Source organism: Castor canadensis, chromosome 3 (assembly GCF_047511655.1).
Source record: "Castor canadensis chromosome 3, mCasCan1.hap1v2, whole genome shotgun sequence".
NCBI lineage: Eukaryota > Metazoa > Chordata > Mammalia > Rodentia > Castoridae > Castor > Castor canadensis.
The window spans coordinates 40,830,455-40,857,289 of record NC_133388.1 but is presented as its reverse complement, the minus strand read 5'-3'; the positions used below and the strand labels follow the sequence as shown (position 1 = coordinate 40,857,289).

Here is a 26,835-nt window from a genome sequence, read left to right as displayed (position 1 = left end):
AGATTGCTCCTGTAGGAACCCTGAAAGTCTCTTTCCAATGAAGAAATCACCATCACTCATTTATCCACTCTCCCAGGCTGAGTTGAGTCCTCAAAACAAAGGCTGTGGAGCAGATGACTCTGCTCCTCTTTCAGGTTTCCACCTAGGCCCAGCATCTTTCAGAAGGCTCTTCCCTCAACCATCCTGGCCTTTGCAGGGGCAAGAAGACACCACCACCAAGAAGGATAAAATAAGTTTTTATTTATAGTCTTATAGTAAAGGGGGAAGCCTTAACTTGCAAGACAATTCTTCGGCAGTATGTACAACATACTTTTTATTTCCATGGAATGGAATCAAACACGGACTGAGACTACACAGAATACACTAGAAATCAGCAAATGCAGGAAACAGAGTAGGAAAAAGACAAAGAAATGAGGCCTAATGACACAAAGCCCTTCACTGGGATCTGTTGACCACAGCCAGAACCAGGGCTGGATCACACAATGGAGACAGGTTCCAGGACAGGAGAGGACGTGGGGAGAATAAGGAAAGGGCCACATGGGGGTGCAGGTTTAGTACCAGGTAAATTGCTCTTGGTATTTACATACAAAATCAGATGGATCTATTTCTTAGAAATACACACGAAAAGAAAGGAAGATTTGATCATTACTTTATGAATCTGTCGCTTTGCAGTATCGACATCATCAGAAATAGGGACAATTCACTCAGATTCAAATTTCAGTAGCAGGAAATAAATATCAAAACATTATCACTGGCCCTCAATACAAAACCTCTACCCAGCCCAAGGCTCCCTCCCTGTCCCACCCCCCAAATATCCACCCCTACCACTCCCTGGTAGCTGCTGCTTCACTGCTGCTGTCTCCTATACATACCACAAGTGTCATGTGGTCCTCCACAAGGCAGGTGCTGAAGATTTAATCAGCTGGTTGGGAGAAGTGAGTGAAACATGCCAAGGACTCTGCAAATCTGTCCCCACTTCCCTTTTACACCACAAACTTCTTCAAGGATCTTGTCTTTAAACAGAAGCGATAAATACCTTTCCAGAAAAAAATCCTCACAAAGGAGAGGGGGTGATTCTGATCATCCCAACCTGGTCATCTTCTCAAAGTAGAGCAGTTCACAGATTCACAAAGTCTATCAAATAGAAGTGAGGGGACCAAGAGAGGTCTGGCAGGGCAGGCATCCTCCAGGCATGGGCCCAGTGGGGCTGGAGGAGCTGGTGGGGTGGGCAGGACACCATGTGCTCAGGTCCGGCCGTCCGTCCGTCCTCCACAGAAAAAGCTGCCAAGTTGGGGTATTTTGGTTTAAAAATTCCTGGAGGGGACAGGGAATCCCTGAAGGGAATACATTTAAAAAAAAAAAAAAGTGGAAATGGGGAAAGAGAACGAGAGCTATTGTCCAAGAGCTTCTATGTAAAAATAAAAATTAAAAAAAAAAAAAAAGAAAAAATGAGTCTCTTAAATGGTTCTGGGGCTTCTAACGATGAACTGAGAGGAGGATGGGACGACGGAGGAGACAAGACAGTTTTTATTGCTGGCTGCCCCACTCGGCTTAGCTGGCCTCCATCCGGAGTTTCTTCCTGCTTTGGGGCTCTTCAGGCTCTGACTCTGAGCTGGAGTCTGAGCCCCCATCGAAGGCAGAGATGGTGCTGCCCTTGGCGTTGGTGTAGAGGTTGTTGTCTGAGGAGGGGTAGTTGGTCTGCAGCTGGGCACTCGACCTTGCCTTCTCCAGTGCACGGACTAAAAGGCAACCAAGGCAGAATGTTACCACCTTCTGGAGACGGGGCAGCAACCAAGTCTTGACTCAGGGTCCAGCCTGTTCTTCCTAAGGGCTTGCTTGCTGGCCCTCAAGGCTCAGGGTGGCTCAGGAGCCACGCCCTTCTGGTGGCTGCTCCACCCGCACACTTCACTTCCCCTCTCTCCTTTCCCAGCTGGGGCATCATGGCCAGCTCCTCTACCATCCTACCCAACCCTAAAGAGAGAGAAGGCTTGTGATGTCACCATCCTGCCATGGAAGCCCAGTGTAGAGACCAGAGCATGAGCTCCCTGTGGGATTCAGCAGTGCGAAAACAGAGAAGCCCGCCCAGCAATGCTGGGCTCCACAAGCGTATGAAGACCCCACAATAGCCAGAAAGGAGGACATAAGATGTCCTGGCCAAAGAGAAGTTTTAGCTTAGCTCTCATGTACAAGATCCATTTGGAATGACAAGCTGGACACTTGGAAGCAAGTCACCAATACGCACAAAATACCTGGGCCTTTTGACAGATAGCCCCTACATGCAGGCTGTTCAGCCCATTAACCAACCCACTGCCGCCGCCCACTGCCCATCCCTTGGTTCAGCTCAGCTTGAGCCTGGAAAGTCAACCCATTCATTTTATTTATTTCATTTGAGGTGTTCTAACCCAGGTGGTTACTTGCATTTCCTTTTACTTGCATCTTCCATGAGGGAGGAAGAGAAGTGAATTCCCCAGGAACAAAGAACTTGATCAGCTCTCGCTTTCCCCTGTGGTTGTAGGAAAAGGCGGGTGTGAGCATTGGAGAACAGCAGGGGCCTGGCCCATAGGCTGCCCTGATTGGACTACCATTGACAATGGGGAGGGCTCACTGTCCCTGAACACCTGGAGTTTCTGGTACTTACGCAACACATTCCACTCCAAAGGACTTCAAAGCTCTTTTGAGACACCTGATGCCAGGTGTGACCCTATTGTAGGCAGAGCACCTAAGCCCCAAGAAGAGGAGAGATCAGGCCAGGAAAGATACATGCCTCTGGATGTCCAACTCCCTAGCCTACACTGTGTCCTCCCTGGCGGCTCAGGTCCTTCCTCAGGACAGCACTACCACTCAACTACACAGGCCAGAGACTGTTTCTGAGGCACGAAACTGGCTCTGACTGCAGGCCCAGGTGTGAAAGCCCTGGCCTGGCCAGAGCACAGCAGGGCCAAGCGCCCCATGAGCTTGGCTGCTCACCTTGCTGCTCCAGAAGAGCGTTCTGCCGCTTGAGGTCATCGATATCTTGCTGGTGCGTGTGGTTTTTCCTTCGCATATACTGGATATACTCTGTGGCTTTGTCTAGGATTTGGGCCCGGGATGCCTGTTGCAATATGAGAGAAAAACGAAGAGGACAAATAAAGACCAAGTCTGGACAATGAAGAAACATGCCTTTCCATAGCCAACGTCATAGGGAGCAAAAAATAGGAGAGTGAGGTAGGCAAGGTGGAGGAAAAGAGTAATGCCTAGTTATGGCCTTTACAGCAAAGTGCCCAGTGCCTCACAGAGCTTACCTCATAAGCACAGTTTCAGAAGGAGACTACCAGGAACTCAGGGCTCAGAGAAGCTCAATGGCCTATTCAAAACCATCAGCTAGATAGTGACAGAACCTGGGCTCAGCCTTGGGTCTGTCTGATGCCTGAACTTGTACTCCTCCCATCCCCTGGTTCTTTAGGTTGTTTTATAAAGTCTTCAACTTGGCTATGTCTGAAAACATCAAGATACTGCTTATATGAAAGCTTGGGCCACTCACTCTCTGCTAGGACCTGGCTACACACAGCTGGTCTAGACTGACAAGAGCATGATCTCTTGTCATGAGCTGGCTTGGAGTAGGAGTAGGTACCATGCTTTCCATCAAGGTCTCAGACTTTAGCCAAACCATCAGACAATTGTTAACTAGGCCCAAGTGAATGCTGCTGTTGTGGCAGTATTTCAGCCTTTCCAGCTAAAGAAACTTTTATGAAAGCTGTCGGTGTTTGATGTCAACACAGGAAGAGCATAAGATTGAGACATCTCAGGAGGCAACCACACCTCTACAATGGCTGTGGGCAACCTGGCACTGCCCTGTCAGAGGGAGTTAATAAGCCAACAAAATAAATGGCAAGCTACTGTGCCCCCTGGAAGCCACGATCATCTGGGAGATTCCCTCCTAGCTGCAAGCAGGGCCAGAATTACTTTTGGTGGGCCAGCAAGCCAGCCACTTTGGTAGAATGATATGAAGGTAAGAAAAGCCAAGGCAGGGCAATCTAGTACCTGAAGTATGGTGTTCATGCCACAGAGGCTTCTGAGTAGTAGGAAACCTCTGCACCCACAAGGGAAGTTCTTGACAATTTTCAATTATACCCCAAGTGGTTCTAAATAACCAGAGCACAACAGCAGGGGAAAGGCAAAGAAAACATCCACACTTGGCTAGCAAAACTAAATTTACTTGTATTAAATCCTAACAATCTCAATTTCTAGACCTCTCTGGGTATCAGAGAGGTGTGCAAGGCCTGAGTTTATTCACTAGTCCTTGAAAACAACAGAGTTTCCTGACTCCTTTTTCTTAAAGTGGAAATCATTCATATTCAATCAATCATTTTTATCTGGTGAGAATTATGTGCAAGTGACTGGGCAGATACTGTAGGGAAACAAAATGTATTAGTCATGGTTTCTTTGCCCAGAAGCTTACTATCTAGTTGAGAAGTATTATCTACATACAGATAAATCACAGGCAGTGCTGAGTATAACCTCACTAGGACAGATTACAAAGGCCATGGGAAAGATGGTTCCTGGTAGGGTAATTCCCTACTGTGCACAGGCACTGGCCTTGGTACTACACATCTGTCTGTCTCCATCTCTGTCTCTGTCTCTCTCTCAAGGGCAATGGTAAGAGAGAAGCCAGGTGTGTTTCCTTAGCCTCTGGAGGAAAGAGGAGACCTAGCAATGGATGCTTCAGATGTTGTCCTTCTGCAAAGGACATTCTAGGGATTAAGTGATAAAATGGAGGAATTAATTAGAAGGAACTGATTAAGATACCCTCCCTCTCTGGACACTAGAGATGGAATTAAAACTGGTCAGTGGAATGTGATTGGGAGTAGAAGCTGGGGACTGAGGAGGCAGAGGCCTGGCATTGTCATTACTGGGTGTCAGCCCTACAGACACATTCTTGTCCATGGCCACTCCTTATCTGACCAGAAATTCTCTATAACCCCACCTCTTAACCTTACCCTGTCACTGGTGTCACTACTGTGCATATTTACACTCCATCTCTTATTTATTTAGCTAGTTGTTTATTTATTTATTTATTGGTGGTATTGAAGTTGAACTCAGGACCTTGAGACTAATAGGCACAGACACTCTACTACTTGAGTCACGGCCCTAGTCCTCTCTTACTTGTTTTTATTTAAAGACAGGGTACTACTATGTATCCCAGGCTAGCCTTGAACAGGGGTGTGCCAATCTCTCTTTAAATTTGCTCTTTGGCCATACTGTAGCTTGAACTCTGGGCCTCACTAAATTTGCCTATTTTAAAGCTTTTTTTTTTTTTTCAAATGTTCCCAGAAGGCAACATTAGCTCTTATTTAACTACCTGTGTGCATCTGGGACAAGGAAAGAAAAGCACAATTTCTGAAACCAGACAGCACTTGCAAATGCTCCACGATGGCTTCTAATAAATGACAGACCGAGGGGCAGGCCGTGTGCTCCCCGGTTTCTCCTTCAGCTATTTATACATGAAACCAGGAAATCAGTATCAGGAAGTGAAAAGTGAGCAGTGAGCATGGCAAAACAAGCCAGAAAAGGGAACAAGAGCTCATGAGTGAAGGCAGTCTCTACTTCAGGGAAGTTTTTACGTGAAGAGAGAATTCATAGATGCTCAAAGCAGAGTGTCTTGAGAACAAGAGGTCCTCAAAGAAGGTTGGGTTAGTCAGAACAAGACCTCCAGAATGCTAAGCACAGACCTTCCTCCATCCCCTGATGAAAACAGAAGTGTTCTTGGTCACTGGAGGTACCCCTGACCCCTCAGCAAGTCCAAAAGAATGGTTCAGAGTTTAACTTTAGTTTGTCCTTCCTAGGATACTCAACGAGAATTAAAATCCAACAAGAAAAAATTAAAAATCACAAAATACAGAATGTCCCAAAATTTACATCTAGTCCAAGAGAAAAACAAAAGACTGAATCTAGAAAATACAAGATTCACCTACAAAGCCCTCCTCCAATCTTTCCTAACTACACAAGATCATGTGGCCAGCCATAGTGGTAAGGTGTGAGCAGGCCCTTCCTTGCCTTTATGAGTTTATATGTGCACAGCAAAGATGAAGCCAGCATGAAACCCTGGGGTTTGTGGCATGGACTATGGATTGACCCTGGGCTTTCGGTTTCTGTCTTCTGAAAAGTCTCTCAGTCAGCTGAGTCAACTGATAATAGTCACGTGAGTGTGCTGGCCAGACAAGACCTGGCAAGTCAACTGTCCACAGATCAAATGTTGCCTTAGGAAGGACCTAATAACTTTTTTTCATGCTACTTTTTACAATCAGAAGGCACTAATTCTAATTTTGCCTTTCTGAGCAGAAATAGCTCTCCTGAAGAGTTTTGACACAGCCCATGGGATAGTACAGACTATGACTAAGGGACTGAAGAAGTAGCTGGGCAGCCAGATCTTGTTTCAAATCCATATTTGCACACAGCATTGGCAATCACAACAACGATGATGATGATGGTGGTGGTGTAGTAATAATGGCAATAGCTGACACTTATGGAATACTTACTAAGTGCCAAGCACTCTCATATAATCCTTTGTGTATCATTTGCTGTATTTTAAAACAATAAAACTGAGGCACAGAGCTGTAACTTACCCAATGCCATATAACTTGTAAGAAGCAGAGTCAGAATTTGGACATAGGCCTGCAGGATACCTGTATGTTGGGAAGAGGTGGTTGTAGAACTAATTTTAAAAGATCAACAGAACTGCATGGACAGTGTTGTCATGGAAGGGGAAGCAGGAAGGAGGAGGATCTTGAAAGAGCCACTGATTTGCCTAGAAGTTTGCCAAAGAAAATCCTAGTGAAGATGGTTTCCTCAGGAAAGCTGAAGATCAACAGTGAGTCGTCTCCACACACGTGCAAGCGTGAACTGAAAGCTAAGCAGTGATGAAGACTAGTCATTAGAATTTGACTGAAAAGAAGTGAAAAACAGTGGCATGTAATAATAGCAGCATGAATTCTAGGTGCTGGTGGCTCACACCTGTAATCTTACCTAGCTGGTAGGTTGAGACAGGGAGGATGGTGGTTCGAAGTTAGCCTGGGCAAATAGTTCATGAGACCCCCATCTCCAAAAAATAACCAGGGCAAAATGGACTGGACATGTGGCTCAAGTGCTAGAGCCCCTGCTTTGTGTTTGCGAACGCAAAACCCTGAGCTCAAATCCCAGTCCCACCAAGCAAAAGGTTTTTATATACAAGGCAAGAGCTCCACACATTTCTGGAGTTGTAAATCTCCATAGAAAGCTAAGCTGCTTTAGAAAGCGGGTGGGGACAGCCGTCTAGAGCACTAACATTATGAACCTAAGGTCTCTTGGGAGGTCCTAGTGCTGACCTGAGAAGCAGTGATCTTAGCTGGGTTTATCCCTTTGCCCCTCCACTGTCAAAAGCAGGTCCTCACTTGGTGTGGTGTGGCACACTTATAATCCTGAATTTGGAAGGTCAAATCATGAAGATCTTGAGTTCAAGGTCACCCTGGGCTACACAGCAAAACCCTGCCTCAAAACAAAAAAAATAGATCCTACTCAGCTGTTTCAGTTGTCTTGACCCCCCAAGAACCAAAATAATACATCTGGAGGAATGAAAAAAGAACTGCTGCCAAATGCTAGTGGCTCATGCCTGCAATCCTAGCTACTTGGGAGGCAGAGATAGGGAAGGTCACGGTTTGAGGCCAGCCCATGCAAATATTTTTCAAGACCCTATTTCCAAAATAACCAGAGCAAAATGGACTGGAGGAGTGGCTCAACTAGTAGAGTACCTGCTTTGCAAGTGTGAAGCCCTGAGCTCAAACTCCAGTCCCAAATAAATAGTTACACTATTTATTTTAGAAAAACAGGACCATATAATTTCTGAAATGTAAAATAGCTTTTGCACATATTAAGGTAAGAGGGTTGGGCAAAACTGATACACATTTCCATTGAATAAACCATCTTCTAAAAACAAACATGAACAAATCTGTACAACAAATTTGGGTCTGTGCTAACTACTTCATTCAAAAATAGAACCCGATCAATGCCTGCTGGGGCTGGAAGACTGTGAGCTCCACTGAAGGATTCCTGCTATCAGGCCCTCAGTTGGCTGAGTAGTAATGAAAGGTAGAGCTATCAGGCCCTGCAAAGGGCTTACTTAAAAGCCAGAAGGCAGACATTTAAGGGTCAAAAATCATTTTCAAACCCTGTATTTTAGCAGGTAGCTCATAACTGCAATCCTAGCTACTTGGGAGGCTGAGATTAGAAAGATCAAGGTTTGAGGTCAGCTGGGCAAATTTTGGAGACTCCATCTCCAAAATAACCAGAGCAAATGGACTGAAGGTGTGGTTCAGGCGTTAGCCTGCCTCCTTTGCAAACGCAAAGTCCTGAATTCAAACTCCCATACTACCAAAAAAAAAAAAAAAAAGAGAGAGAGAAAGAAACTTGCATTTTTCTTCTCCTGCTGTTGGAAGTCTGAAATAAAGGTGTGGCACTTCCCCATCAAACTTTGGCTGTGAAGGACAAGAGCACATAGTTCCCAAAAGAGGAAACAGAGCTAGTAAATAAACATGTGGCAAAGCATTTACTCTCACAGGTAATAAACAAGTAAAATACAAAAGGAATTACTATCTTTTGTGTACTAAACTAGTCAGCAACTTAAAAAAAATTCCAGTGAAAATGAAATTGAGTCTGTCAAAACACTACCAAAAGATTGTCTTCAGAATGTGCTTGGAGTGTGGCTCAAGTGGTAAGTAGTAGAGTGTCTGCCTGGCAAACCCAAGTATAAAACCCATTACCACCAAAAGAGAGAAAAATAAAAAAAAAGAGAGAGAGAGAAATGAGAGGATATGAAAACAATCCTGAAAAATAACTGAGTTAAGAGACAGCAAAAACCAGATACTGAAACCCTTGACCCAGAAATCCAAATTCTGAGCTGGGAACAGGTGGCTCACACCTGTAATCCTAGCTACTCAAGAGGCAGAGATCAGCAGGACTGAGGTTGGAAGTCAGCCCAGGCAAATAATTCCAGACCCTACCCCCAAAAATTCCCATCACAAAAAGGACTGGTGGAGTGGCTCAGTGGTAGAACACCTGCCTAGCAAGCATGAGGTCTTGAGTTCAAACCCCAGTACCTCCCCTTCCCACCCCCCAAAAAATCCAAATTCTGAGAAGGGACTCTAGGATATGGGAATGGCCACATGCACCATGATGTTCATCACTACATTATTTTTTTTTTTGGTGGTACTGAGGTTTGAACTCGGGGCCTCATGCTTGCTAAGCAGGTGCTCTACTACTGGAACCAGCCCTGATTTTGTGATGAGTTTTTTCAAGATAGGGTCTCGGAAACTATTTTCCAGGGGTTGGTTTAGAACCATGATTCTCCTGATCTCTGCCTCCTGAGTAGCAAGATTACAGGTGTGAGTCACCAGCACCCAGCCATTACATTATTTATAGAACTTTAAAACTGGACAAAACCCATGCTCGCTTCAGCAGCACATATATTAAAACTGGAATGATATACAGAAGATTATCATGACCCCTGTGCAAGGATGACATGTAAATTCATGAAGCATTCCATATTTCTATATAGGAAAGAAATAAAGATTTTTAAAAAATGCAATAAAACCCAACTGGAAGCCAGGTGCCAGTGGCTCACGCCTTTACAGCTACTCAGGAGGCAGAGATCACGAAATCAAGGTTTGAAGCAAGCCTGAGCAAATAGTTCAGGAGACCCTGTCTCAAAAAAACCAATCACAAAAAAGGGCTGGTGGAGTGGTTCAAGGCGTAGGCCCTGAGTTCAAACCCAGAACTGGAAAACAAACAAACAAAAAAAGGCCAAATACAAGGAAGCTTAATGACTAAATACGAACGCTAGCTACATCAATCACCTGGGGAAAAAGTGTTTTATGTAAATGCAGCAAGCTACATAGTATTTTTCCCATGAAAGGTGTATATATGAAAAGAACAGAAAGAACATACACTGATAATATTCTATTTTCCTTGCTTCTTAGACTCCATTGATAATTCCATGGATTAATTTTTTTTTTTTTGGTGCTGAGGTTTGAACTCAGTGTTTTTAAACGCTCCTGGAGTTAGTGATAAGATGATCACAAAAGACACAGCAGGGTCCTTGGTTCTAAGGGTATGGAAGTGTTTGAAATGGGCCTCAGGAGGGTTGGCAGACTGGTAGCAGAAGTACACAGGCAGGAAATAGTGCCTGGACAGGGAGTCCTTGAATAGGTCTCTTCAAAAGAAGACCCTAGGACCATCTGGACCAACAGGCAACAGGTTAGAGTTAGATCTTGAGTAAAGAAATCAGATAAGCCTTGGCTTATGACATCCCTGAGAAAACAGGAGGCAGATGCTCTTTCCACAAGAACTAAAGGGTTAATGGTAGGAAGGAAGACAAAAAGCAGGCAAGCAAGTTGGGAACCTTAGCGAACATAGAATGCCAGACCTTACTTGAATGGTAAATGAAAAGCTCTTGGAGGTTTTCAGCAAAATATATACACAATTTATAAGAAAAAGCTGTGGAGCCTGGTGCTTGAGAAGAGATGAGCAACTATGGGCAACAATTTATGATGTAGAAAATGTTAAGAGACAGTAATTGCCCAAATCAGAGTTTAGCCAGGTAATAACCTTAATGAGAAATGAAGTGAAACAGATAGGGGTAGGACCATACTTCAAGCAGCCCAGGCATAATGCAAACACAGTATTGCCAAATGAACTGTCTGCCTTAAAAGCATCCACAGGAAGGAGCCATGGGCCAGGGCAGAATAATGTGGTCAGGGCAGGCAGGGCACTTCTTCCTCTCAGCTTAGTAAATCTTCATGGTGCTCCCTACTAATTGCTAGGTACTAAGAGAAGAAAATAACAGCCTGGCGCCGGTGGCTCATGCCTGTAATCCTAGCTACTCAGGAGGCAAAGATCAGGAGGATCACAGTTCAAAGCCAGCCCAGGCGAATAGTTCATGAGACCCTATCTTAAAAATATCCATCACAAAAGGGGCTGGCAGAGTGGCTTAAGGTGAAGGCTCTGAGCTCAAGCCTCAGTACCACAAAAAAAACAACAAAAACAAACAAACAAAAAAAAACCCAGAACCAATATGAGAAAGGTTCCCTGCCTTCATGGTACTTACTGTGGTACAGTGTGAGCACAGAAACAAGTAAGACTACACAGAAGTAAGTGCTATGAGAGTACCTGACCTTAACCATCACTCCAGTTATCATAAGACAAAACAAAAAAATCACATTCCCTGTCACAAGGGAACTAGTTGGTTTTAACATCTATCTGACCTGTTAAGGAAACCAGACTTTAATGGGAACAAAACTGAGATTAGCTCAGTGTTTTAAACTTCCTAGCTGATGCATATTATTAATTGTCAAGTATTATCTTTCCCAGGAGGAGATCAAGAGCCTCAAGACACCGCCTATTAGGCCTTTAAACCTCTACAACACTCACAGCTGAGCAGCCACTGTTTTCTCACTCTACAACCTACATACACTGAGGGGGGGGGGTCTGTGATGGAGGTTAACAGGGTGGTGCCCTCATATTCTCACACAAAATCAAGAAGTGATGAACTTGCCAGGCACTGTAATCCTATCTACTCAGGAAACAAAGATCAGGAGGATCACGGTTCGAAGCCAGCCCCACAAACAGTTCTCTCAAGACCCTATCTTGAAAAAAATCCCTTCACAAAAAAGGGCTGGTGGAGTGGCTCAATGTACAGGCCCTGAGCTAAAGCCCTAGTACTGCAAAAAAAGAAACGAAATGCTGAACAGAATGATGACTAAGAAAATGTTGTTTTTGTTTTCCATTTGAGGTTATATTCTTTTCCACATAGCTCTATCCAGAAGGAAGAAATCCAGAGCACAAATATCCAAGAAAGCATATGATAAATGAGCATTTAGGAAAAGACTTAAGGATGAGAAATTACTATGAACAGCAGGACAGCTGGCAAATAGCAATGGTGAAAATAACCTTTAATTGCTAATGTCAACAATGAAAATGAAATGTGATTGGATACATCAATCTGATCAGGTACTAAGGCTAATTTACATGGGGTTTACATCCCCATGTAAAGCAAACAGATAGGCTGGCCACCAGGTCTTGACCCCCATATGAACACAGTGACTCAGTGTATTCCCCAGTACCAAAGTAGGCACCCTTAAAACAAAGAACTCCCACTTAAGAAAAGTACCATCTTCCTAAACTGGGCACTGATGGCTCACACCTGTAATCCTAACTACTCAGGAGGCAGAGATCAGGAGGATCCCTGTTTGAAGCCAGCCCCAGGCAAAAAGACCCTATCTCAAAAAAACCCATCACAAAAAAAAAGGGCTGGCAGAGTGATTCAAGCAGTAAGAGCACCTGCCTAGCAAGCTTGAGGCCCTGAGTTCGAGCCCCAGTACCACCAAAAGAAAAAGTACTATTCACCCTAAAAACTGGGACCAAGCTAGTTATGGTGGCACATTGCTATAATCTCAGCATCTGGGAAGTTGAGGCCACCCTAGGCTATATATCAAAATCCTGCTTCAAAAAATGAAAAAAAAAAAAAAAGGACCACAGTTGATCTTACCCTGACTTTATTACTACTCTGGTTGACTAACTGATGGTTCTAATTTCATGCCATCTTTTCCGGTGGGCTTCACACCCAGCTGAAATACTACAAGAGACACGAATGACTCAAAACAGCAGAGTTCAACGGTCTTCCTGCTAAGTCTGGGACCAATGGCAAAATCCAATGATCTATATTCTGAGGCTGAGTGATGTTAACTTGGAAAGACTCTACAGACTTTAGGCAGCACTTCACATAACCTACATAGGCCACTTCAGGGTATTTTCGTAGTAGCCCTGGTACGATATATTGCCAAGATTAATGGCTCTATCTGGGAAGCTCTCAAGATAATGACAAGATACATGTACTTAATCAAGATTTCTCTGAAACATTCTTCAATTGTTTACCCTACAATAAAAGAAGGAACTCAGGAAGTTCTAGTCCCTGTTCTGCTACAGACTGGGAGAATGACCTTGAGCTCTTTCCTCATCTAAGAGCAGCAGTGTAATAGTATAATACCCCATAGAACTGCTATGAGGACTTAATTTTATACTGCCATACACATGCTATATCTTAGTGATTTTTTTTCTTTAAGTAAAAGGTAAACTTTCTTTACAATGTTTATTTTATACTAGAAATACACAAAACAAGCTCAATGGAGCTGGGCACAGGTGGCTCACTCCTATAATCCTAGCTACTTGAGGCAGGGACCAGGAAGACCTTGGTTCAAGGTCAGCCTGGGCAAAATGAAATCAAGACCTTATCTCAAAAATACACAACACAAAAACTCCTGCACTCAGAAGTTTGAAGAAGGTGGATAGTAAATTCAAGGCCAGCCTAGACTACAAAGTGAGACCCTGTCTCAAAAACAAACAACAAGGTTCATGTGTGGTAGTGCACATCTATAATTCCAGCATTTTGGAGGGCAAGGCAGGAGGATCATGAATTCAAGGACAGCCTTGGTTACATAGTGTGACTCTATATCAAAGACAAAAATTTTCTTTTTTTTCTTTTTCTTTTGTTGGTGGCACTGAGGTTTGAACTCAGAGCCTTATACTTACAAAACAGGTGTTCTACCACCTGAGCCACTATGCCAGCTCTCCTTTTTCTTTTCTCCTTACTCTTTTTTTAAACACAAGTATCCCCTATTCTTGGTTAGGATCCAATTCAATATCAATTTCTCTTTAAAAAACAAAGGTTCAGACATGTATGACATATAATCGAAACGTTAAGTGAAAAGTCATCTGGACCCAAAGATGTTCAAATCAAAGGAGACTGGAGTATAAAAAGACTCAAATCAAAGGTTTTCAAGAATCTGAGCTAAGCTGTCCCACAACTCACACAGTAAAATGATCATTTCATGACTATTTACATAATGTTACAACCTTAATTACTGCAATCCAAATCAAGAATGAGTCAATTTCCTTTGGTTCAAATACCACATTAAAAAAAAAAAAAAAAAAAAAACTGCAACATTTAGCGAGAAGTCATGTCTGAGACCAAAGGGTTCTTGTTAGGCTCACTGCACCTGTGAAACTGCTGGCAGACAGAGAATAATGAAGGTCATGCTCTTTATACAGGAAGGGGCTGGGTTCAACCAAAGCTAATAGCACACAGGACAGGAGGACTGAAATTAGAATCACATCCAATAAATTCTCAAGCTATCTAATTTTAGCTACTCAGGAGGCAGAGATCAGGAAGATCACAGTTCAAAGCCAGCCCAGGGAAATAGTTCACAAGACCCTATCTTGAAAAACCCTTCACAAAAATAGGGCTGGTGGAGTGGCTCAAGGTAAAGGCCCTGAGTTCAAGCCCCAGTACTGCAAAAAAAAAAAATAAAAATAATTTAAAAAAAATCACAAGCTGGGGCTTTGCTGATTGGCTCTATCAAATCTAGTTCCTCTTAACTGCTCCTCTCCCAGTATAGAGTGTGTCTGACAGTATCTCCTGCTACCATCTTCTCGTTCCTTTAGCTACTCTAGCCTCTCCAAGTTGCCTGGACTGGCTGGGAGTGCTCACCAGGTCGTCTCTGGTTACTATTACGTTTTTTACCTTCCCTCTGCCTGGAATGCTTATCACCAGTAGGATGCATGGTTCTTTCCTTCACTTCCTTCAAATCTGCTCAAGGGCCATTTCGCCAGTGGCACTTTTTTTGTCTGCCCTATTAAAATTTATAATCCTTCCTTCCCAGTTTAATTTTCCTCCATATCACTCATCTGACTTAGTATTTATATTTTAAATAACACCTTCACTTTCTATCATTTCCTTGTCAGTAAAAGGACTTGTTTTTCGTCTTTTGTTCATTGCTGTATTCCCAACATCTAGAATAATGCCTGGCATAATTCCGTAAATATTTACTGAATGGAGTTAAGTGAATAGTGAAAGGGTCACAACAGATGATAAATTACTCCATTTTGTAAGATTACCAAATCCAAAACTTCGACTTCCTTTAAGAAAGAAGGGAAGCTACTGAGATTATGAGTACTTAGGGAAGAGGGTTATAGCAATGTAAAATAGGCTGGGAAGGATGAAGTACAGTTGTGTTCTCAAAGTTAAGAATGCCTAAGAATCACCTGACTGCTTGCTATAAAGGCAGACTCCCAGGCCTGCCTCCACCAAACTGATTGGATTGTGAATCAGTTAGATGTGAGACTTAGGAGCTCATCACGTAGCTCATGGAAGCTATGATAATTGCTACCATGGAATAAGGAATAAGCACTGACTGCCAACAGTTCAAGACATGCACAAGAGATAATCTTGCACGTGTGTACTTTGACAAAAGGGTGAGTCTCTGTAGTCATAAAGACTTCCTGTGGTACTTAGTGTTGTATCCAGGAATGTTGTTATTCTGGGTAAGTACCTTAGTTGCAGGACTTTAAATTAAGTCCATACTAAGTATGCTTAACTCATGACAAATTCTGGTTTTGCAATACTATGTAATCACATGGCCTGTCTTGTGTTTTCATAAAGGGCAGATCTATCCCATGCGTCAGTCACACCTTTGATAAACTATAAAGCACATGACTTAACATAATATAAACGAAATGTACCATAGTTTCCCAATTTGACTTTGGCTAATCAAACTTACTCGGGACCCCCAACACAGAACTAAATCAAGAAAGCCACTCAAAGTATACCCAAAAGCAAAGATTGTTCTTTTTTTGGTAATACTGAAGTTTGAAAAGGCCTTAATTCTTGCTAGGCAGATGCTCTACCACTTGAGCCACTTCACCAGCCCTTTTTTGTGTTGGGTATTTTTTTGGATAGTCTCTCTTTTTGCCCAAGCTGGCCTTGAACTTTGATCCTCCTGACCTCTGCCTCCCAAGTTGCTAGGATTAAGCCACTAGTGCCTGGTTCCAAAGATGGATCTTAATAATAAGTTGTTTCTTCTCCTTTTTGTAATGCTGGGATCACCTACCTCCAGCGTCTTGTACATGTTTAGCAGGCATTCTACTACTGAGCTACAACCAGCCCAAAATAGTCATTTCCTTAAACACTGAATCAGGGAAAACCCATAGGTCTTTTTCCCAGTTTGCTACTTAGTCTACTGAAGAACTGCAGAAAGCAGCCAGCTATACTGTGTTCAGGATAGACCTAACTGTCCAAACAGACACTTCCCCAAATTCTAGGAATGACCCTAACCCACAGGATTTTTGCTCAAAACTTCAGTTTTCTGAATGTATAAACAGTTGGTTTCCCTGCCTCCAGAGAAAACGCTAATTTATGAAGACCACCAATTTGGGGTACAAGTGAGTGAGTGGTTATTTCTTTCTTCTATCTCATATGAATATGTCTCTTCACTCAAGTTTTTTATTCTAAAACTTAAAATGTTCTTTCTATGTTTTGGAAAGAGCAGATGTCAGGGCAAGAAAATCATCCCAGGTTCACAGACATTCCTGGAAGTGCTCATTTATAGAACATACTACCGTGAGCTTCTAAAAAGAAATTCCTACAGAGGTCTAGGGAGTCACTGACCTTGGGAACCATTTTTTTTTTTCTTTTTGGGTGGTACTGTAATTTGAACCTAGGGCTTCTTGTGCTTAGCAGGCAGATGTTCTACCACCTAAGCCATTCTCCCTACCCTTTATGCTTTATTTTTCAGGTAGGGTCTTTCATTTTTGCCCAGGCCAGCCTGGACCTCAATCCTCCTACTTATGCTTCCCATGTAGCTGGATGACAGGCATGCTCCACCACACCCAACTTTTTGTTGAGATGTGATCTCACTAACAGTTTTGGTTGGTAGGCTGGTCTCAAACCATGATCCTTCTGAGAAGCTAAGATTATAGACGTAAGTCACTGTGCTTGGCAGACCTCAAAAGTGAGCTAAGCTCTATACTTCAGTATGAAGCTATACTGTATAATGCTCTGAGTGAGTAATTTATCACATATAACTCCAAGTTTGAAAGACCACATATTTCTGCTAAGGATAAACAAGAGGAAATAAGATATATGATGATCTTCCAAAGCATCAAAAATAAGGGAACCATGCATCTGAATATCCCTGACTGTATTTCTTTCCAAACAGTGGCATGTCCTGCTAAGCCCCAGAAGCCAACAGTGGCCAGTCAGCTTTCTCAGTAAACTCACCTTCTCTCCTTGGAGCGACGGGACCGAGTCCCGCAAACTGTGAAAGCTGTCTTTGATGTGGTCCCTTCGTTTTCGTTCCAGTGCATTATGATGAGCCCGTTTGTCAGCCTAGAAGAGTGGGAGAAAGAGTACATTAGGAAAGTCACTCATTTTTACTTAGTACAAGGTGGATGGGGTACAGTCTGGAGGTATATGCTGTCAGCGCTGTCCCTGGCGAGTGGACTGGGAAGATTTGTTGAGCGAGGTGGGCAGTTAGAAGTCTCCAGAATTAGGCTCTGCTAAAGGGGAGAAAGGGGTGAGCAAGGCTTGCGACAGACAGGAACATCCAAAGTAGCTCGATGCATCCAGCTCATGCATAAGTAAAATCAAAGTTATTCATGGGGACAAAGTGTGACTCTCCTGCAACAGTGCCCCCCAACTTATTTATGTGACAGAACAGCCACCAGCCCACTGATGGGAAGGGAAAGGGGAAACTACAGTGGGCCCTTTCGTAAGATGTGCTCACCCACTCTAAGATTGTTGGGAGATGCCCAGGGAGGAGGTGAGGCAGTGAAGTGCTTCTCTCCACATGAAACCCACCATTTAGAGGCTCTGCTCTATCTCCGGCCCACTAAAAGGTACTAGTATAATCTCACCAAATCATGCAAGAGAAACCAAAACCTCTAGAAATCAGACTGTGAGAATCTGATGAGATACAAACTGCATTCAGAATGCCTATTTTTAAAAATCAAATCCAAGGTGCTATCTGCCAAAGGCTTCCCCTCACATAGGCTGAGCCAGAAAGGCAGTTCTTAAGACAGCAGGCTTCCTGACACTTGCATGCTCCCAGTAAATTCAATCAGGCACGTACCGCAGCCAGTCAGGCTAATTTGGCAGTTTTCTAAATACTCAAACCATTCTCTAACCTGGCCTGCTTGGAATCACAAAAACAATCAGGTGGAGAGGGTGAAGACTGCCAACAAATCAAGGGTAAAGACAGAAGACAGTGCTTCCTCAGCACTGCCAGGGAGCTTCCACAGGTCCCCGTGAAAAGGATGGGTCCCCTAAGTGGAAGACAACCTTACTTAACCCAAAGCAAGAACTTCACCAGGAATTATGGAAAATATTATCTGGAATTTACCTTGACTATACCAGGTTGCACTGAACTAGCCTAAAGACCAGGTCTGTGTATGGGAAAATGAGGTGGCTTTAAATCTACCCAGGGTGCCAGAAATTTTAAAAACAAAGCAATAGGAGTGAATAACTTGGCTTAGTGCCAGAATAATACCACCTCCAAAGAGTCATATACTAGACAAGATGTATAGACAAAGCTCTATGAAGAGTTATAAGAATGAAAGGATGTGAAATTCTCCTATTATCTAATCCTAGAAATCTAAACCAGGTATGATCCAGCACTCAGAACACTGAGACAGGAGAATCTCGAGTTTGAGGTCAGCCTGGGCAACCTGGCAAAACCTGTCTCAAAAAAAAAAAAAAGTCTTTAGTCACTCTAGAGGAAGAACCAGGAGCAGCTGTGGCTTTATTAATTACTTCCCAGTCTCTCAAACAACTTCACCTACAGCTTTGTTGACTAGACATGTGGGTTCCCGTCACAGCCATGGCCCTCCAGAGCATGTCACAATTTTTAGGAGCAGAGGTAGGAGCCACTTCTAAGGCTGTCCCATCTTAAGTCTGATTTTACTGTGAGTAAAATCAGTATTTTCTGAACTACAATGATATATGTAATAGTACAGGGAATCTGAGGTGACAATTAAGCTTGAAAATCCAGAGAACCCGAGGCTAAAGGGACGTACTCTGTATCATACAACATTAAAGCAAGAAAACTGTAGATGCCTTCTAATAGCAGTATAAAATAGCTTGAAGGAATTAAACATATTTAAGTACCTAACTTACTGTTCCCTCTCATCAGAAAAAGGTAAGCTGGCCTGGGTCTACACCTGGAAGGCTTTCAAGGCTGAGGGTCAACATGATATTTGGCATGTATTGCTGCTCTCTACTGTGTTTGCTACATTATTCTCCAAGATGGTCTATTTACATGCAAATGACTGGCCCAGCTTTCGTCTCCAGCAGCAGCCCAAGATACTCCTGTCTAGTAAATCACCCTGATTCCTGGCCCTCCTCCCAGCTAAAGAGCTGTGCACAGAAGCAGTGACACCCGTTATCCACAATCCCTCTTGCTGATACAAATAAAATTCTAATAGACTGTTTTCTTTCTGGGAGAGCCCTGCAAATCTCAAACACAACTAAGTTGGAGATGGTTTCACATAGGCCTAAACAAGAGGTGTAGAGCTAAGTATAACCTAACACCAAAATCATCCCTACAGTGCATTAACTCCCTCCCATTCACTAAGCACTGAAAAGATTCAAATGGACAACAAGTCTTTTGGTTAGAATATTCTAAGTGAACTTGGCTGTGGACCATAAGCAGAAATCTTGGCTTCTCATCTGGGGAGCCAGCCAAGTTTGAGAAGTTGGCTCAACAAGGAAAGGCAGCAGTCCACTGCCTGGTAGAAAGACTGGGCTGGGGACTGTTGTTCTCAAAGTAGTGGATGGAATTTCTGTGGTGGTTCCAGGCCCAATTTAACTAGTAGAAGAATGGAATCTTAGACCAATCCCTCCTCTGCCACATCCATCTCTGAGCTGTTATGCCTAACCAGAGTCAATGTTAAAGCTCTTAGACAATAGCAAAGATGCATTTTTGTTCCTCTTCCCCAAGCCTCACTTGCAAGAGCAAGTTAAAAACATGTAAAACTAACATGCCTAATTTCAGGCAACTTTGAATTAAATGTATCACCAGTGGCTTGAAACATGAAAAACTTTTATACAAGGCTGAGAATTCTGAGAAACATTTCTACACCACAGATCCATACAGCCTGATACAACACTATCATCACCGAGGGCCAGTTGGCAGGTTTATCACTGCCTGGTGAACTGTGCTCACTTTCTTAAAAGGCCATCCCTTCCCAAAAGGCCAAGATTTCAGAGTTGAGAAAGAAAAGCTGAGAGAAGACTCTTAATATAAGGTATCTGAAATCCTCCCACAAACTTAAAACTGGTTTTTTTTTGGTTTTGTTTTGTTTTTCCTAAAACAAGGTCTTTATATTACTATCAAACAAATGAAACAACTCAGAGGAATGACTTGTCTCTCACTTGTACTGAGGATGTCTAACAATGAAAATGGTAGAAGAAACCCTACAGAAATAACCAGGTACAATTCTAGGAGATAACAGATCTTACTACAGCTATGTAGCAGGTATACATCCTCCTGTATACATCCTCTAGGGGCAGTTGCTAAATGCTGCTTGCTCTCCAAACTGGATTTGCAGTTTCTGCCAGAAAGCCTTCCTTCAGCTCGTCCCAGACCAACAGAAACAGTAAGGGGCTACCAAAGAGTGGCCCACAGATGCTCAACAGGAACTACGGCACCAAATCACTTCCAGCCTTTATGGAAGGTGCCAAGGTTTTTACTTAGCCTCTCAGTTTTACTTCTACCAAAGTGCCTGTTGGCAGCCAGAATAAAAATCTTCACTTACAATTTGTCCATCTCTGACACTAATAAGCACATGTATCTTAAGTGTTATTAAATGTTGAAGGCAAAAGTTTTTTTTTGTTGGCCAGTAAGTTAAGTTGGCAGGAGGTCACCAAAGCTAAGATCTGTTCAGAATTATAGGAAATCTCTTAAAATTATTTCCTTTCAACTTATTCCACAGAGAATGCATCTTGGTTCAAGGAATTATACCAGTCAGCAACCTTATTTCCTGCAAGTTCTAGCAAGTAACATGGGGAAATAAATGCTTCATTATTCAAAGATGGAGAAAGTTCTCCAGAACAATACCATTTCTTGCAAGCTACCTGACACCTAACCCCTTTTTAAGAGGAATCTTCTCAGTGCCAATATAGAAAATTCTCATTGTATAAGGAATTTGTACTGCCCACTAACTATTTACTGCCTTTAGGAAATTTAAAAGTTGCATTTTAATTTTTTTTGGTGGGACTGGGGTTTGAACTCAGGACTTCATGCTTGCAAAGCCAGTGCTCTACCACTTGAGTCAAATCTCCAGTCCATTTTGCTCAGGTTATTTTGGAGATGGGGTCCTGCAAACTATTTGCTCAGGCTGACCTCAAACCTCAATCCTCCCAATCTTCTAACTAGTTAGGATTATAGGCGTGAGCCACTGATGCCCAGCAAAGGTTGCATTATAGAGGAAAGATAATATTGCTTATGATTATTAACCTATTCCTTTTCTTTTTTTTTGGCAGTGGTACTAGGATTTGAACTCAGTGTCTCATGATTCGTAGGCAGGTTTTCTACTACTTGAACCACACCTCAAATCCAAGCTATTCTTATTAATCACTAAAAACATTGGAAATAAAAAGGTCCCATACTCTCACCCGAAAATAACTAGTACTTCTGACTGAGAAGAACCAGACAGAAATAAATAAAACTGAATTTCTAAGCAACTTAAAATGTTCATTTTATACATGAAATAATGAGTATTTAGGATGAGATAAACTAATATCCTTAAGTGAGAAAATACAAATTTCAATTTCCCAGCTCTTACTCTGTTTCAAGCCCATTGCCTGGTATACATTCCCATTATAATGAATACACTTGTTCTGAAGGCTTTTCTCATCTTTTGATCCATAAAAGAACTTAGGAACACTATTACCTGCACATGGTGTCATACTATGGCTATTTAAGAGGAAGGATGCCTTAGTCAGAAAATTTTAATTCAAACTCAAATTGGATTCATTTATCAACTCTTTTAGCATTACTGGCACATTGACTTAACATAAGAAAACCTTTTACTCTAACAGGCATATTCAGGAACTAAACCTGGCATTTATGCTATTGCCAATACTCTAAGACACAAAATACATGCACTGGGCAGCACTTCTGCCATGCAACTGATTGGGTGAATTCCAATCTCAGAGGCGGTCAAACTCATTCCTTTCCAAATACACTGTAATTCCTAAAGAAGCAAATTGCTGAGAAGTTAAAGACACTTTATACAAGCAAAGTCCCAAGGTGGAATTACACAAATCTACTTTAAACACCTAACAGGTATGCTATAGCTGCAACATGTTCAGCTGGTGTGAAGGACAGTACATCAGGAAAGGCCTCGGGCTTCTTGATAAACACAAATCCTACATTTCTCCTATACTTTCACTCTTAAGAAATTTACCGAAAAGAAAACAGAAAGGAATCCCTTCAACAGATACAACTTTTCCTGAAATTTATCTTTAAAAATGGAACCCTTTCCCTCCAAAAAGCAAAAAAAAAATAAGAGAACATGAGTGGGATTCTGTGATATATGAAACTTAGTAATATTGCTTGGGGTTATTTCCTTTAACAAAGCTTTACTGGTCACTGGAGAAGCTGTTTTCCCATTTCGTGAAATCAGTTTCACTTTCTGTTACAGTTAACCTCACTTCCTAATTCTGCTCTTGCTGAGTATTTTGCATTTTTCATGTAGTAGGGCTTACATATTGTAGTGACATTATAAAACACAAATGAATGTCTTTTTTTATATAGGACCCACAGAACATTTTCCAAAAAACTTTTTTAAAGTTCTACTGTAGTCCTAAATATCTGGTTGTTCATAACTCCTATCTTTTTCTGAATAATTTTCCCAAGGAAAAATTTAAGAAGTTTCCCCCCAAATTTTAAGAATATATTTATTATTTATATTGAATTTTAGGAAGTAAACAATGTATTTAGAGAGGGGGAAAAAAATGAAATCCTTTTCACCTTACCCATTCATAGCAGTTATTTGGTATACTATAAAATTTGCCTATAACACATTTGCTTTTTCTGTCCATGCTGTTGTCATTAACTTATACCAGATAATATTTAAGTCTCACGAAGCAGGTACATCAAATTAAAATCAAAGAATCTGGAGGTCCTGAGTTCAATCCCCAGCACCAAGAAATAAAACAAAACAAGAGAGCCAAACCTATTTTTATTGTCTATTTTCCAAAATAAAAGGAAAAAACTCTGGGCACCTTAACAGCAAGCTAAAAACATCTAGACAAACAAGGAGATTAGCACTCTAGGAGAGTGGAAACATTTTACTAAGTTAGTACACCAATTTACATCAACACCCATGTGGATAAGTATTTTGAAAAGCAGAAAGCACTCAAGAATTGTGAGCCAGAATTTCACAAAGAAGAAAACTTTTCTCTCACGAGAAAGACAATATAATTCCAATTCAAAGAATGATTCTACAAAGGAAACCTTATCAATCCTGATCCTCCAACCCTGATCAAGCCTTGAGACAGATTGAAAAAAAAAAAAATAAGGGTAACAGTAACTTTATTTGGGGAAAAAAAAGAGTGAGAGGGAGAGACAGACACCTGTGGCTCATACCTGCAATCCTAGCTACTCAGGAGGCAGAGATCAGGAGGATCATATGGGCAAATAATTCAAGAGATCTTGTCTCAAAAATACCCAAAACACACACCCACACACCCACCCACACACACACACCCCCCGATGAAGTGGCTCAAGTGATAGAGCATCTGCCTAGCAAGCGTGAGGTCCTGAGTTCAAACCCTAGTACCAACCAAAAAAAGAGAGAGAGAGAGAGAGAGAGAGAGAGAGAGAGAGAGAGAGAAAGCTGGGGGTATAGCATGGCTCAAGTGCAAGTACAAAGCCCTGAATTCAAACCCCAGTACTGCAAAATAAATTAATAAAAATACAATTTTCAACTATATGTATAACTGTAAGTATGTGACCATACTTATTTTTAGTAACTATTACCTGGTAACAATCTTAAGATCCTTGAAACTGCATTCTTGGGTTTTATGGAAATATCAGATCTCAATAAAAATTTTCTTAATGCCTATCTGCTTAGACAACCTGCACAATCTTTGATTGCTCTAATGAAGAGCAGGTACAACTAAAAGAGATTGACTTTACCTTGTGATTATTGGATTCTTACAACAGAGGTATCAAAGTGGCATCCTCTTAACAAGTCCTCAAACAGCTGTTCTACACATCATTTTAAAAATCAGAAAAACAAACTGAGGGTGCAGCTCAACAGAGAGTTTGCCTAACAAGCACATGGCCCTGAGTTGCCCCCAGCACTGCAAAAAAATAAAAACAAAAATCAGAAAAATAATATGACAATCTGGATTTCTAAGGTATGTGACTCACAGGGAGAGAGCTTACCAGGCATGTAAGAGGCCCAGTGTTTGGGGGGGTGGGGGGGCAGGGGACTGACACGTGACACAGGAAAGATAGAAAGATCTAGCAATGCTGAGCTCTTATTCCCATATAACAATCCACTGGGATTGAGTAGTGGCTGCCTTTTTGCAAGTGGATATGCTCTCCAGTACCCTAGTCCTCACCCCTTCCCTCTACTTTAAGCTTGACCATCTCACTGCCTGGCCCTCAAAGACCTCCACTATACATATTTCTTACTGTTCCCAACTGTCAAATATTAGACACTATGATAGACTTGTTTCTCTTCCCCACTCTGCTTCTGATTTTTTCTGGGTCTATTATTCCTCAAATCTATACCCACATTACTGTCTCAGACTCCAAAGACAAGAAATTGTGTATCTAAATCTATAGAACTTTCTTCAGAGAATACAAATCAAAACACTAAGAAATTACTGATAACACTGCATGTACGCATCCATCACCTTGCAGTAAAGCTGCCTCTACAGTGACACTTGTCTTCAACAACTTTTTTTTTATTATCTCTCAGTCAACTCAAATGTAAGAATCAGACCACAAGAAGCTGTATGTGACCCTTACATGCTTCAGCCTTTGGCTCTTCTAGATTTTCAATTTTGGCAGAGAAAACTATACTTTTTTAAGAGTCTGTGGGTCTATAGCAGTCACATGACTTGGTTAAAGGCGATTATTCCATGTGGCAAAGCTTCACACAACTATGCAGATATGGTTTAAAACCTACTTGTTCCTAAGTAAATCTTCTTGACCACTCTGCCCTGAAGTAATACCACCATTCACTTCATAAGGCTTTATTTTTAATTTCTCATATAGAGGCAGCTGGATCACTCATCTGAAAACTACAGACTAATTCATTTCTTTGCACACAGCTCCTCTTACTCGCCTACTCACCATAATTTACCACCTAAGAATCTAGGATCATGGGATTTGCAAACCCCTCCAACCCCTCATCTCAGCGATTAACAGGAGAATTTACAATATTAAAAAGATATAGAACGATTCCTTTTTTTTCTCTGACCCCAAAAAAGACTAAAACTGAACGGAAATGAAAATGAAATGGAGAGTAGGAGACGTACCGCAGATTGAAACCTCGGTTGCTCTTCCTGGAATAAGAGAGAAAAAAAATAGAAAATATAGAAGTTATTTTTACACTTCACACTCAATAATAAGAAAGAAAATGCCGGCGGCGGAGGAAGCGGCGGGTGGGGAGTCAGCCCAACACCCCTCCCTCTCTCTCTCCCTCCAACCCACACCCCCAGCGGGATCCGGTAGCGGGGTAGGGGGTCCCGGGCGCCGCCCCTCTTTCCGGGATCCGATCCGGGCCAGAGGGGTCCGGAGCACTGTGTCCTCCCCTCGGACTCTGCTGGGGCAGCTGGGCACCCCGAGCCTCTCTCGGTCCTCCCTCGCCCCCAGGATCCACGGGTCACAGGAGGAAGGGATCGCGAACCCAAGGGGCAGGACCCGAGCGCCGTCCCCCTTCTCCAGAACCCGGACAATGGGATCCCGGGCGCAACTTCTCCGGGTCCCTGGATCCTGAGCGGGCTGGGGGTGGAGCGGGAGGCCGCAGCACCCTCCTTCGAGGGAGGAGGCGGGGGTCCCAGAGGCCGCGTGTCTGCTACCACCTCCAGCCCCAGGAGGCCGCTCCGGCCGGGAGCTCCGAGGAGAGCGAGCCGGGAGCGCGACGCAGGCGGTCCCGGCCCCGGGGGGTAGAGGAACGAGGCTGCGACGGCCTAGCTCCCTCCCGCCGTCGCCCCACTGAGAGCCCCGGCCGCTGTCCCCGCCTGACAACCCGCACGGGAAGGAAGAAGCCCCGGGACTCACGTCGCTCTCCACCTCGATGTCATCGTTATCGCTCATTTCCTACGGCCCAGGGAGCGGCCACTGCAGCGGCGGCGGGGAGGGGGAGGGGCGAAGGGGAGGGGGAAGTCACCGACAACAAGAAGCCGAGTGCCCCCACACACACACTCTCACTCACTCACTCACTCGCTCCCTCACTCACACACACACACACACACACACACACACACACAACACGGGCGAGAACCACCTCCTCACTGCAGCACCGGATCAACGGCGGCACGCACGCCCGATCGGCCCCCTGCCACGTGACCGGGCTCGCAGCGCCGGGGCAGCCGAGACTTGTAGTCCTCGATCCTCTGACTGGTGGCCCAGCGAGCAGAGTAAAAACTACAATTCCCATAAGGAAGCGCACTCCGTGGCCGCCAGCCCGGCTTGTTGACGGAGCACAGGGCGCCTGCGCGCCGGCAGGGGGAGGGGCGGAAGTGCGTGGTGCCTGCTGGGAGGCGTAGTCCTCAGACCGCGAGTTGTCAGGAGGTTTTCTTCCCGAGGCAGCAGAGAGGCTGCCGGGAAGACAGGACACGTGGAGCGAGCTGAGCTCCTGGAGCCGGCCACTGTCTGAGCTCCGGGCTCCGGGCCCAAGAGACTGGGTGGAGGCCCTCGGGGAGAAGTCGGTTGCCTAAATAATGCTGCCTCTCTTGGCGCGACTGGTTTTACT

At 43.3% G+C, this 26,835-nt stretch overlaps 1 protein-coding gene and 1 non-coding gene across 2 annotated transcripts; one reads left to right on the top strand and one right to left on the bottom strand.

The window, feature by feature from the left end:
* Nucleotides 1–220: 220 nt before the first annotated feature.
* Max (MYC associated factor X) lies at nt 221–26,361 on the bottom strand. The gene is given in 8 exon segments (XM_074067779.1): nt 221–1,739; nt 2,403–2,503; nt 2,639–2,699; nt 2,702–2,719; nt 2,968–3,091; nt 17,120–17,227; nt 25,397–25,423; nt 26,142–26,361. Coding segments are annotated over 8 exon segments (663 nt in total). The 5' UTR covers nt 26,178–26,361; the 3' UTR covers nt 221–1,551.
* Nucleotides 9,453–9,559, top strand: LOC141422021 (U6 spliceosomal RNA). Its single transcript, XR_012446690.1, has one exon. It is a non-coding gene; the product is annotated as a U6 spliceosomal RNA (small nuclear RNA).
* Nucleotides 26,362–26,835: the final 474 nt, after the last annotated feature.